Source organism: Rhodamnia argentea, chromosome 1 (assembly GCF_020921035.1).
Source record: "Rhodamnia argentea isolate NSW1041297 chromosome 1, ASM2092103v1, whole genome shotgun sequence".
In the NCBI taxonomy this organism is placed as follows: Eukaryota; Viridiplantae; Streptophyta; class Magnoliopsida; order Myrtales; family Myrtaceae; genus Rhodamnia; species Rhodamnia argentea.
Window position 1 is genome coordinate 23081282 of NC_063150.1, and position 13054 is coordinate 23094335.

At 39.4% G+C, this 13054-nt stretch overlaps 1 protein-coding gene across 7 annotated transcripts in view; it reads right to left on the bottom strand.

Moving 5' to 3' along the window:
• Positions 1–1219: 1219 nt before the first annotated feature.
• The window catches only part of LOC125315605, a 43895-nt gene continuing 32060 nt past the window's right edge, over positions 1220–13054 (bottom strand). For 2 of the 7 annotated variants that reach the window (XM_048280993.1, XM_048280989.1), the window contains one exon: positions 1220–1691. In XM_048280993.1, the coding sequence (XP_048136950.1) occupies positions 1413–1691 (279 nt within the window). In that variant the 3' untranslated portion in view covers positions 1220–1412. The remainder of the gene's footprint in view (positions 1692–13054) is intronic. The other 5 variants (XM_048281007.1, XM_048280997.1, XM_048281001.1 and 2 more) reach the window with 4 other exon arrangements.

The window sequence follows — 13054 nt, forward strand, 5'->3', positions numbered from 1 at the left end:
TGTGATATATGGATTTACACGATAAATTATAGAGGTCAGGACATTTTTGGAGAAAATTGAGATTTCATGACATTTTAGGACATGATTCTAAGTTTATGCTTTCCATGACAATTTGAAAGTTCAAGAATTTAATCGCAAGTGGAAAGTTCAAGATCCTCATGAATATTTGGCGAAAGGGATATGGAAAATCCACTTTTTTCTTTAAAAAAAAAAAAAAGACCTTTCACGCTTGTATAATGTCTATTTTCATAAATATATTTATACCCTTGCTAAATGTTAAATTATAAATTTGGTCATATAACTTAATATATCAATTTTGGTATCTTATTACCACTGCTCGTAAATAACTTGGACTGATTTGTTATACTTCAAATGATGGAGAGCTTGTGCTTTCTGAGTAAAAAGTCCACATATTTGTTTGACATAATTTTAAGCTTTATTGAAAGAAAATTATATTCATTACTCAACAAGATACATAAGTACATAGATTTCCAAAGAAAAACAAATCGAAGTAGAGCAAACTACAAAACAAAGCCAAATCCAAAATATGAAGATCAACACAGCACCAACAGGATTAAAGACACTTGTTTCATAAGAAGGGATATGTCAACCAAAATAATCGCCAACCGATCACTAGAGCTCGGATCATCATCACTGAGAAGCACAAGCCAAAAATTCCTTCTCTAATAACTCCGATATTGCCAATTCATGGTGTACGTCTAGATTCAACTTCCTCTATGCCATCACTGCCCAAAGATAATCAAAGCAATTTGAACAAACACATGTGTAACATTTGGAAAAGTAAATCTTCGTGGTCAGCGAGAATGTAGAGTTTATGTGATCACCAATGAAACTCGGGACAGAGGACCTAAACACGTATATGTACAGAGGTATTGAATTCCCCAATAACATTTTTGTTGACTCTCAAATCTAAATCGGGAGAGGATAGCTCTTAGATTTAGAACTAGATCTGGAAAGTTCAAACTCTCATATCTAGAACTAGATCGGGAGAAGGGAGCTTCAAGACTTAGATCGGGCGAGAAGACCAAAAAAAAAAAAAAAGAATAAGAAAACTCAAACAAAATTAACAAGAGAGGGAGGAGAGGGTGAGAAGAGCTCAAACCCTCCCCACACAACTGAAGGTTGAAGAAGACTATGAAGAGAGAAAAGAGAATAGGGAGAGAAAAAACACTTATCAGATGACGAAATTGATCGGTTATTGCTTCGGATGACAAAATAACTACAGGCACAAACTTTTAATTGAACTGAAACCACATGTACAACCAAATACACCACGTAAGTACATAATACAACACATAAGTACACAGATCGTAAAAAGTAATACCTAAAGACACCGCGTAAGACGAAAAGAGAGACATTAGAGGACACAAGCAACACCACAAATTTTCCTTTTACTTGGTAGCTAGTGACTTCTCCTTTTGCTTATCCCTCCGCAGGCCGCTGAAGTAGGCGGCAGGGTCCCTCTCGAAGTCATCCCGGGCTATGCGCCTACTCCTCCCGGGGGCTTTCATGGTCTTTTCTTCCTTCAAGGGATCTTCCATGGTCTTCTCTTCACTGGACTTGGACGAATCGCCCATCAGACTCACCACACCCATGCCCAAGGCCAAGATCACCACGCCGATTGCTACGCCGGCGATCGCTCCCTTGGCCAGGGTGGTGGCAATTGACTCCTTGGCCAGGGCAATGTCACTTGACTCCTTGCTCTCGCTCCCGCCCATATGGATATGCCTTCGGATATGGTAAGCTATGAGTTCTCTCTAGGGACGAAGTGTAGTGCTCTATTGCCTTGCTGCTTTGGGCGAGAGGTGAGTCTTTGGGTTAATTTATAGCGGCTTCGTTGGCTTTGGAGGTTGGACTTGGGAGTAATTTCATTGCTTAATGCTTGCGCGCTGCTTAAATTACCGAGAATAACTTTGAAGTAGAAAAAGCAATGAAAAAGATGACCCGTCACTGCTTTAGCATGCCTTTTCGAGTTGATTACTCATTAAGTCACCGTTGCTCCTTCCTGTTTCGCCCCTTCTTTTCCCGGATTGCAATGTTGGCTGGGCCCGCCACTTTGTGAGGCCCAACTAACGAAAATATATAAAGTAATCAAAAGCCAGAAAAAAAGAGGGGCTCTTTGCGGAGAAAAGAAAAGAAGCGATCAACTACTTTAGTTGCAAAACTCGGTTTTATCAGTTCATTTGAATATGAAACTTTCAGATACATTTGTTTTCGTTTAAGTTCAGTTTAGGATGGATAAAAATTTTAGGCAAGTTTGACTGACTGTCCAATCAAAAATTGAAGCTTTGGTTGGCTGGTATCCGGCCAATTAGACCCATCTCAACCTAACGGGATTAGCCTCATTGAATAAACAATCTACGTGGGTGGAGACTAATTAAGAAATCATTTATCACGAAAAAATAAAAAAACGAAAGAAACGAAATAAGATAAATATACACGATGGGAAAAAGTGAATGAACTGGTAAAGGTGATTGCAGACAACAACTTAGCCTCTTTTTTTTAGCCAATTAAACAAGAAAACTTGTGCTTAAAACTTTTCGCCATTAACAATTTTGAGGGAGATAACAAAATAATTCTGATTCTATTGCACTTGTGTGATCAATTTAGTTTGTCGATCGAGTCATTCTAGTCGATTTTAGTCGAAAATCGTTGATATGGATGCTGGCAGTCCTATATGGCACCATCGGCTCGGACGTAGACAATTATTGTAATTTTTTTAATTTTTTTAATTTTTAATATTAAATTTTTATTTTCTTATTTTCTTTGCCTTTTTTTTATGTGCCCACACGTGGGTGCACATTATCAATAATCTATCTCACTTCGTATCATAGTTAAAACATTTCAATAAAAACTATATAATGACATCATTTACGTGAATCATGATTTACATTAGGGGTGTGCAACCGGACCAGCTAGATCCGAAAATCGGACTGGACCACCAGAAAAATCTGTCCGATTTTCGGTTCTCATTGGAATAGGATCGGTTCCCAGTTCCAAAAATTTGGAACCGGTTTAAACCGGTCCGATTTCTAGTTCCCGGTAAAGACCCACCCGAAATCGGACTGGTTTGAGCAAAGTAAGAAAAATACCCTAATATATAATAACAGTCTTAGTTACTCCCCTCAGCTGCCTGTCACTTACCGAGGTAGTGGGTAGCCGTCCGTTGCGTCCCAAGCCATGAACAGCTCCGGACTAGCCCCTGTTCTGCTTCGGTATACCCTGTTCCGAGCTCCAGCTCGGTTCTGCTTCTGTTTCAGCTTATGTTCATGGCTATCAGCTGCTGCTCCGGCCACCTAGCGACTGCTCCAGCCTTGGCCGACCTCCCCTTAGCCATTGAGTTACCGCGAGACCCCAAGAACCCCCAAAATTTCGCCTCTTTTCCCCTGTTTCAGCACGGTCTAGCCCCTACTCCACCCTTGTCGCCGCTGCTCCGACCTCCACAAGCCATCAGCCACCTCCTTTGACAACCCTCTAGCCACCACCAGCCATTCCAATCCTTGCCTCAGCCGTCCGCCGTCCGAAGAAGCCGAGGAAGCCGCGGAGTAGCCCTGCTCGTGCCCTGCTCTGTCCTCTATTCACGCTGGTGTACCCTATTCGTGGGCCTGCGCCACGGGCCATGGCTTTACACTGGGCTGTGTCTTGGAACATGTGCCCGCGTGTCCGGCCCGTGTGCCAGTTTGCCTAGGCCGTGGCCGAGTTCGTGTGCCCATGTGGCCGAGAAATTGCGCCCATGAGCCCGGGTCACGAGCCAAGAATTGGGCCAAATTGTCCAAGAAATTTAGCTCGTGAGCCTAAGTGTCTGAGCCACGTCCGACGTTCATGCCCGAGGAATTTTCAAGAATCGCCGTCATTCTCGCCGTGAGTAATTGATTGTGAGTCGACTTCTAATCCTTGGTTAGGTCGCTAATTACGTTTGTATTAGCTTAATTAGATTATTAGGTGTTTAGATAGTTCGATTAAGGCCGGTTGAAGTTAGAAACTTGGTTCGGGTTCAATGGCTCTAATTGGTTAGGCTAGGATTCTGTGGCTAATTGAGTTAAATTGGTTGATTGAATGATTGTTATTGCTTGATTACGAGCGAGCAATAGGTTAAGGATGAGCGTACATTCAATTGACGAATTGGATTGGTTAATAATGAATTGATGTATGAATTGAGCCTAAATAAGCGAGATTGGGTTGAATTCTCATATAAAGATGTTAGGCCTTGCTTGAATCGATTATTTGATTGAATGGACTGATTATCTGTGCATTCGTATGACCACATCTAGCGTCAATTGCATGTATTGGCATGAAAATGGAATTATGAACCGATGGATTGCCAAATGTGTTCGAATGGTCATATAATGGATCTTCCCTAACAATGTCATGCCGTGTTGATCGAAATCCCACGACTTGTTAGATGCACGCCTTTCCATGTCGTCGGATTGAGCGGATGCCGGTCGCGGCTTGTGATCGACCGAAGTCCTTATAGGGATTCCTAGTAGTTCCGCGCCATGTCGATCGGAATCACATGAACTATTAGATCTTGTCGCCGGAAATAAAGGACGATGCCTGGTCCCGCCGTAAGAGTACCAATTGTCTAGTGTGCTATGCACCAACCGTCCAGTGTGCAAGGCCAAACGGCCGTTAATAATTAAACCGCATGCAATTGTGACTTGTTCATGGGCGAGTGTGTATCCATCTTGACTATGAAATCTGGTATGGGACGGATTGAGTAGAACGACAGAGGCACATATTCGCACATGTCCGAGTTACCATTGCATTTGTGTGGTAATTTGGTGGATGAGTTGCATGTGAATGAGATATCTGCATTGAGGTATGTGATTGATTGATAAGATGTTACGGACGAGTTGACGTGATGCCTAGCTCGTGAGTTGATTGATATAACTGTCATGTCATGTTTTGCATTATATTATATGTGGCTTCTGTCGGGTAAGCTTGCATGTGACCGAAAGATTTACACTATGATTCTGTGACTATTTAGTAGGGGTTCCGAGTGAATCAATGCGTTAGCCGGGCTTAGACATTAGCTCACTGAGATTTATATTTCACCCCGTCGTAGTTACCACTTTCAGGTTCTAACTAATGAAGCTAGTAGTTTTTTGAGAAGCCGATGAGGACGAGGGTGACGTAGCCTTATTTGGAGTAGATATAAAGTTGATCCTACCCCGCCCCAAAGTATGGGGCCAATTAGTGTGTCATCTCGGTTAGCTTATGACATGACTGTAAATAAAATCTTGTTTTTGAATTAATGCGTTTTCCTACTTGCCTATCCCTATCTTATATTATTTTCCGGGAGTTTTATACGTTTCTTCATGCATAATTAATCTCAAGGGTTGGTAGCGTGTCTGGGATGCTATCCTTTTAACCCGAGGGATGAGAAGGCAGGGATGTCGCGTGCTCGAGGATTGGGGTGTGACATCCCCGTCCAAGGTGAGAGAGGCTCAAACTCTCGACCTCGGGATAACTCGAAAGCTATGAGACCTACAACGGCAGTAGCCGTAAGCGGTGAACACACGAAATAGGGTAGGGCTGGCGTCGAGCTTCCCGGGGCTGTTCTAGGGCTCGATAGCGGCCAACGATGGGCGTGTGGGGGCGACGCGGCGACAACCGGAGGAGGAGGAGGAGCCGAGGTCGTTTAGTGGTGGTGCTGGCTGTAGGGTGGCTCTGTGCAAAAATAGGAAGAACAAGAAGGAGAACAAAGAAGAGGAGAAGGAAAAGAAGCAGGGGAGAGGTGGCAGAGAAAAAGAAAAGAGAGAGAGGGAGAAAGGGAGAGAGAAAAAGAAAAACAAAATGTCTAGCCTACATTTTTTACTTTAGGAAGAGATGAGATGAGGTGGGCCCGCGGCAATAATTTTCCTTGTCTTAACATAAGGAAAACCTTAGGGACAAAACGATAATTTCACAATTGGGCTAGGGGCATTTTGGTAATTTTGCATTCAAGGGCAATCCAGACATTTGGCAATTCAACGGAGGGCATTCTAGTCCAATCTCGAGTCGGTTCGGTCAGAACAAGGCTCGAACGCGAGAATTTTCAATTCTAAAACAAAGCGACTAATCGATCGGAACTTAAACTAATTCGATCAACAATTTCGGAAAATATCCAATTTTCCGTCGTTGAATTCCTTAAAATCCAATCTTGAGCAACAAATTGGAATTCACAGTCATTCCATATAAAGTTCTACTATTAAAAATGTGTCGAAATTTCAGGACGTCACAGTCTCGGACTTGCCATTTGTTTGATTTTATTCTCTATTCTTGTTGTCGCCTCACTCTCTCTATACACTACGCAGCAAGCTAGCAACCCTTTCTCCTTGATCGTGTCGGTCACAGCTCTACGCAAGTGCCAAGTGTAAAGATAGGTTGCTGAATTGGGTAGTTTGATTATTTTTTTTCCGTCATGTAGTGTAATGGCTTTGGCCTTTTCTTCCCCTCAATGAACATGTTCAGTAATTTGCTGTTCAAGAATCTTTGTTTTCACTTTTCATAATTAGATGGACCTAAAACTAAAAAGGGTGTGTGTGATACAATACTGAATATAAAGTCTAAAGAAGAGCTTGCTATTCATTTGTGGAAACTCTAATTTTGCGGTGAGTAAATATATTTCCATTAATGATTCATTGTTCTTGTCTTATGGTAGGTTGGTTGGAATTTTTGCCAAGTCTGCATTGTATTACTAACATGTATATGCCGATATCCAATCATCTATTAATGATGCTGCATTCATTTAGCTAACTCATAGGTTGTTTATAAGTGTATTGCAGCAAGTCTACCACTACTAGCATTCTCGTGGCTTAAGCTGGATATGGACCCTAGATCAGTTTTGATGTAGTTCTTGATTGTTGTTGGCCATCGATGCTATCTCTCTCCATGAGATTTTCCATCATCTTGGATCAAAAAATTTTTTTAATTTATTTTACTTGGAGATGGGATAGATAGATGAGTTTAATTTACTATTATGAATTTTCAATTTTACGATGTACTTTTAGCGATAATGTCTTAATTAGGGGTGAGCAAATCGGACCGCCTGAACCAAGACCGCCGGGACAGGATCGAGATCGGGACCGGTGGTCCGGTTCCCCATTCTAAAGGGAGTGGTCTGGTTCCCGATTCTAGGGTCCGTCGGGACCGGACCGATCAAAATTTTCTTTATTTTGATGAAGAAAACTCCATGCGCATGGAGTTTTCTTGATCTTGCCTTTTTAATCCCCAAACGAAATCTCCATCTTGATCTTGTCTCATCTGGATCCTGGGCCGTTTTTTACCCGAAGGGAGATCGTTTCTGCTTGAATCCCATGTGCATTTTGGAAACAATCTTGCAAAAAGTTCTCAGCTTTGCCTTGAAAGACCCGTTTCAGGAAATGAACTCCAAATTTTTTTATGTCCCGCCTCTATATTTGCTGGACCAGGACCATCCAGAAATGGTGCATTTTTTTTTTGTGTGGCTTGTGTCCAATCCAATGGAACTGCCTGGGAATCGGACTGGAATGGGTGGTCCGATTCCCGGTTCCCAAAAATTGAGAACCGGGGCCACCGATCCAGTTCTCGGTTCTTGAGGGGAATCGGACTGGACCGGGAACCAATCACCCCTAGTCTTAATTGTGAAAGTAGCTTATCTTTGATTGCTCAGCAATTCTAAACCCTCCTCGCAGCTCATTCAAAGCAAAATGTGGGAGGATATTTCTTTTTCTATTGAGGATGCTTGGGTTTAGTAATGATGAAACAATGACCTCGGTGTTGCCTTCATCGCTTAAAGTCGGCTTCGGGGAATTTATTGAAGTAACAATAATTATCTTGGAAATACTTGATAGTAGTTGTGATTTTTGGCGAGTAGTGATTTTTATTATCCATGTTTTACTTTGAATCATTTTATTGCTATTATTATTTTGCTGAAAAAAATAAAACCAGATAAGGAACAAAAGAAAAATAGGTTCTTGGGTAGATCCCGAAACCGGATCGAAAAACAGAGCGGGTTCCAAAATTGGTCCCAAGACAAATGGAGCAGATTTCGGGTTCCAAAAAATAGGAACCGGTTATAACATGATAGGTTTCAAGCTCTAGGTCTGGAACCGATTATCCCTAATTTACGTAACGGATTTGTCTCATTTCATATCTATTCATAAGCCTTTTCATCTCGCCCTTCATGTGAATTCTTCATGTGCCATTGCTACATGCACTTGAAGTGGTTTCATGCAATTAGAGTTAACGTAAATCTTTAAGTGATTAGATTTAATTAAACGCTATTCATTTTGCCCAATGCTTGCAATTTACCTCAGTTAGGGATTGTAATAAGATGGATTTGGAAAAACTAACCTTGTTCCAAACTTGGAAGTGGTTAATAATCTCATATAAAATTCGAGATCGGCCTCAACCTGGTTTTTCAAATCAGAATCTTAAATACATCGTACTTATAAATTACCTAAATAACTTAGCGTTCTACGATCAAATATACACTCTATCATGTTTCGACTGAGTTCACCACACATCGAGCGACATTAATATCATTTCACCTAATATAAGGAATGTATGATTTGCAACAAGCACGTGGGAGACACGTGTGTGAGAGGAGCGAGGAGAGGGAGAGGGAGCTGCGGCGGCACCCCGGTGCTCAATGGATGAATGCCCACTTGGGTGGTGGCGAGTCACAAGAATTCATTCTTGTTGAAAATACAAGCGAGACAAGTTTGTATCGATAATTTTAAAACCTCAGAATTTTAGATAATGTAATGAAGTCTTGTTAAATTTGTACGATGAAATTCCTTCCTTAGTTTCGTCTCATTTGATAAATGAAAAAAAAAAAACTTACATGATTTTTTTATTAATATTATTTTCTCTTTTCTAAGTGCTTATTAACATTAACTCACATGTAGGTTGATGTTCAAAACCACGTCGTTTTCCCCTAAACCTTAATTGAGTGAGATAAAAAATCAAAAAATGTTAAAAGAAATGAAAAAAAAAAAAATAGAACTAGCGACTTGAGGGAGGTGAGACCGCCGCCCCAATTTGACCGGTGAGGATCGATGTCCCTCCTCGAGGTGACTTGCGAGGGCCTGCAAGCCCTTGCTAGACTGGGGAGGGGCTTGTAGGCTCTCCGCATGTCGTTCGACAGTGGCAGAGGCCTTCGCTTGCTTGTTGACCCTCGCGAACACCTTAGCAAGGGTCACCAGACCTCATTGATATCCAAACAAGAGTTGCTAGAGAAATACTATGAAAGTGTCAAATTTTCAACGAAAACTAAATTGCTTCATCATATCTCTATAAGAAAATCATATGGAAATGTCAATTTGGAACAAACTATTAATTGATGATGTTTATGTATCCAAGTGGGCATAAACTTATTAGTCCCAATCATATTAGTTACACTATATGTAATAAATTGACATTCACATTTTATGTATAGATTCGCCATGAAGTACTTAGGACTACTATCAATATAAAAATCATTTTAAAATTTTCTACCTCAGTTTTATGTCGCTATTTTATTGCTAACTTCTTTTTTTGTAATTCCTACATTTACAATTTTGCACAATCTGGTTGAAAGTCTTATAAAGATAAACGTCATCGTATGCAAGTCTTTTCAATCAATATGAGGTTGAGTTGCTGATGATACTATATCTGAAAAATAATATGAGTACTAAATTTTGTAACTCAGACAAAGTAAAATTGGCCATTCCTAAAAGCACATTGATCCAAAAAACACAAAAGCACATTGACCAAAATTGTAATTTTCTAGAAACTTGCACGTAGGCTGCCCGTGTCGATTTATCAGTGCTGATTCAGCATATTTTCTCCGTTTTTTGACGGGAAATTGAACTTTGTCCTTCGGTTCACCAAAGATAAATAAGGGGACTAAACTATAACGCGACATGGTATGGGGACCAAAATTGAATTCCGAGGACGTCTTTGTTGTGGCATAGAAGGTTTTAAATTCATTCAAAAAGACACAACGTGTTTTAATTAGTCCTAACTTTTTACTACAAAACGATGTCATAAAAGGTTTCACAAGGATTCAGCACATTATATTGTAATCAAGATATATCTATATATATATATATATATATATATATATTTGTAATTGAGAAGTATTCATGGGAATTGTACTCTTATATAAATACGCCGTTTTCATGACGAGGTTTGTTGTTATCTACTAATTTGCAAACACAGTGCCTCACTAAATTCACCTTGAGACTTTTGAATGGGCATTAGAAACAACACATAAAGATGGAAATATATGGGATAAGGATATTAGAATTGATAAAAAAATTTGTACGGCGTTCACTTTAATGTCAAAAGTACACTTCTAATGGGACCCACATTGCATGATCAGAAGAATGACCCTGAATCTAAGAACATCAAGAAACGAAATTGGAATCGATGGTGGATACCAAAAACAATGCCAAGTGAGTCGCCACAATCACATAATACCCAACTAATATTAATATATTATCTCCAGAAGAAGCACCATAAACACCTCCTTTGCTCAATTTGATTGTTTAAGCTTAGAAATGACCAACTTTTGAGTTGTTATGGACAAGTGATAGAATTAGTCAATGAGAGGAGAGTTTGATCATTTATGAACAGAAGTACCAATAAATTAAAAGGAATTGACAACTCGTCAGCGCGACACAACGTGAAGTTATCAATCAGAGTTTTAAAGTTTTTTGACAAAGTCATCAATATCGACGGTGAGCAATCGACAAGAAGATAATCAATGGGTGCTTTAAAACAATGCGGTTTAGTGATTAAAGGCCACCTCATTTTCCATGTGGACTTTTTTTTATAATGAAAAGGCCATCTAGGAGTTAACATTTAATTAAAAAAGCCATGTAATCTTTTTGGCTGTAATTTCTCGGAAGATGCACTTAAGTGATCGTGTTTTCTTCGATTTGGCACTTCAGTGAGCCGGCAAAAACATTTGACACTAAAGTAAGCGTCGTGCATAACTTTTAGTGCTTCTAGAAATACCATAACCTACACGGGTCATATGCATCTTGTTGAGGAATCTGTATAATTTTTTCTTTTGTAGTTAAAGGTTGGTTAGTAGCAAAATCTCAAAAAAAAATTTATTTTATTTTCTCTGTCCATCTTCAATTATATCGGTGCACACAGTGGCAAAAATTAGAATTCTGCCCTCCATTCACTGCTTATTAAAAAACAGTTTCACCCCCATCATACTCATTAAAGAGAATAAGTATCAATCAAGGGCGTGACGAATATATCGATGGACGACACTGAATTCTATGTTTGTGGCCTTATGTTAGTATATATAAATAACCTTTAGGACTTCAATAGAATTGTCTTCAACCATAGAAATTTACGTATTCTAATTCCTCCAAATTTGCAGAAACTATTCCCTTATCCATGTGAGATCGATAACCTCCTAATTAATCTTTTAGGTTACTGTGATTCTATAAAGTACTTTTATTTCAAAATTATTGAGGGTACGTTAATATTTTGAGATCAACACGTTTGAGTTTACTTCCTTTTCAACATGTTCCACAAGATGAGTAGAAACAGTTAAGGCTTTCATACGAGGGCTATTTTGGCTGCCGAAATAGTTGTTCCCCTAGTATTAACTTTTAAGTAAATTGGGTCTTTTCTTCCTTAGGGGCCACAGAAAGAATATTGAGAGTTCCTTACCAAAAAAAATATATATATATATATATATATATTGAGAATTTTGATTTAAAAAAAGAGGTCATTACCTCAATATGGCAATTTTTTTTTTTAATGGGTTCGATTTGTATAATTCAACCAGTTGGCAAGCAGATCAGCAACCATGCGCTTATAGTCGTTGCCTTCATGCGGTCGAAATTCCAATGCTCAGGAGAACCCAACGCAATATGAGCATCCTCGTGTTGGTAGTTTGTTTGTAAAATAAATAAAGAGGTGCTTTGCTCCATAATTGACCCCCCCTCCCTTTTTTTTAATCAAGGGTTAACTTTTTATTAAAATAAACCAAATTTACATTTTTTTACAAAATGAAAAATTGCATCCTTTTGAACCAATATGTCTGTTCACAAAAGGGTTTCACTATTATAAATTCAACGTTTCTGGTTCAATAATTTTTACTCTTCAATTTTCTTTTCTAAGGTACAATATTTATTCTCCAATTTTTTTGTTTTGAAAGTTTTTGGAGAAGTACCAAAATGGTTATATGGTATTTGCTAGAACCTATGTGTATGTATACGCATAAAAGAGTTGATAGACAAACCAGAAATTGAATGCAAGTGAGTAACCCAAATGCAGATGGATAATCCGAGCCCAACGAATTCACATTGTGTCCTTAAGACAACAATTTGTTCTCTCCACTGATATCCAAGATCCTTGGACAATTGCCTCCCAGGATAGAATGGATTGCTTTTCCTATGAAGCGGTACTACTCCAATAGAAAACCTTCAAACTCAACTTTGCAGAATGATCACACAAAATGATGACGATGAAGAAAGAAAGAATGAAAAAATTACAGAAATGCCGAATGCGAAAAAAATTGAATTAATTCGAGGCAGTCAATGTTTGTATTTATAGGCGGTGAAGCGCTTAAGAATGAAGAGTCACGAACACGAACAAATATCTTCTGAATGAACATGTTTGTTCAAAGAAAAAGTTTCATACAAACATATCTATTCGGACAAGAAAAAATTTCAAATATGTTTGTTTGGTTAGGATAAAAAAAATAAAACCGATGGCAAAAAAGAATAGGAACCAGCGAGCCCAAATCGAGCCGAGCTGCCCAACCGAGAGGCAGGCGGCGGCGCGCGCGGGTCAACCTAGCAAAGCCTAGGTCCTCTCCCTTCCACAAAAGTGGGGTGCCCCTTGGGGCCCAAACCCATATGTAAGATTCCTATATTTAAACCTACCTCTCAACTCCTCTTCTTTCCAATGTGGTATTTACTCCATCCCTCGCTTATCATTCACCTTTTTATGGGATTTGGAAACCAAAGTCCCAACAATCCCTCACATGAATGAGAAGTTCAGTTATTATGACTCTTCATGAATGTATGAGATGCAATGTGCGATTATTTAATGA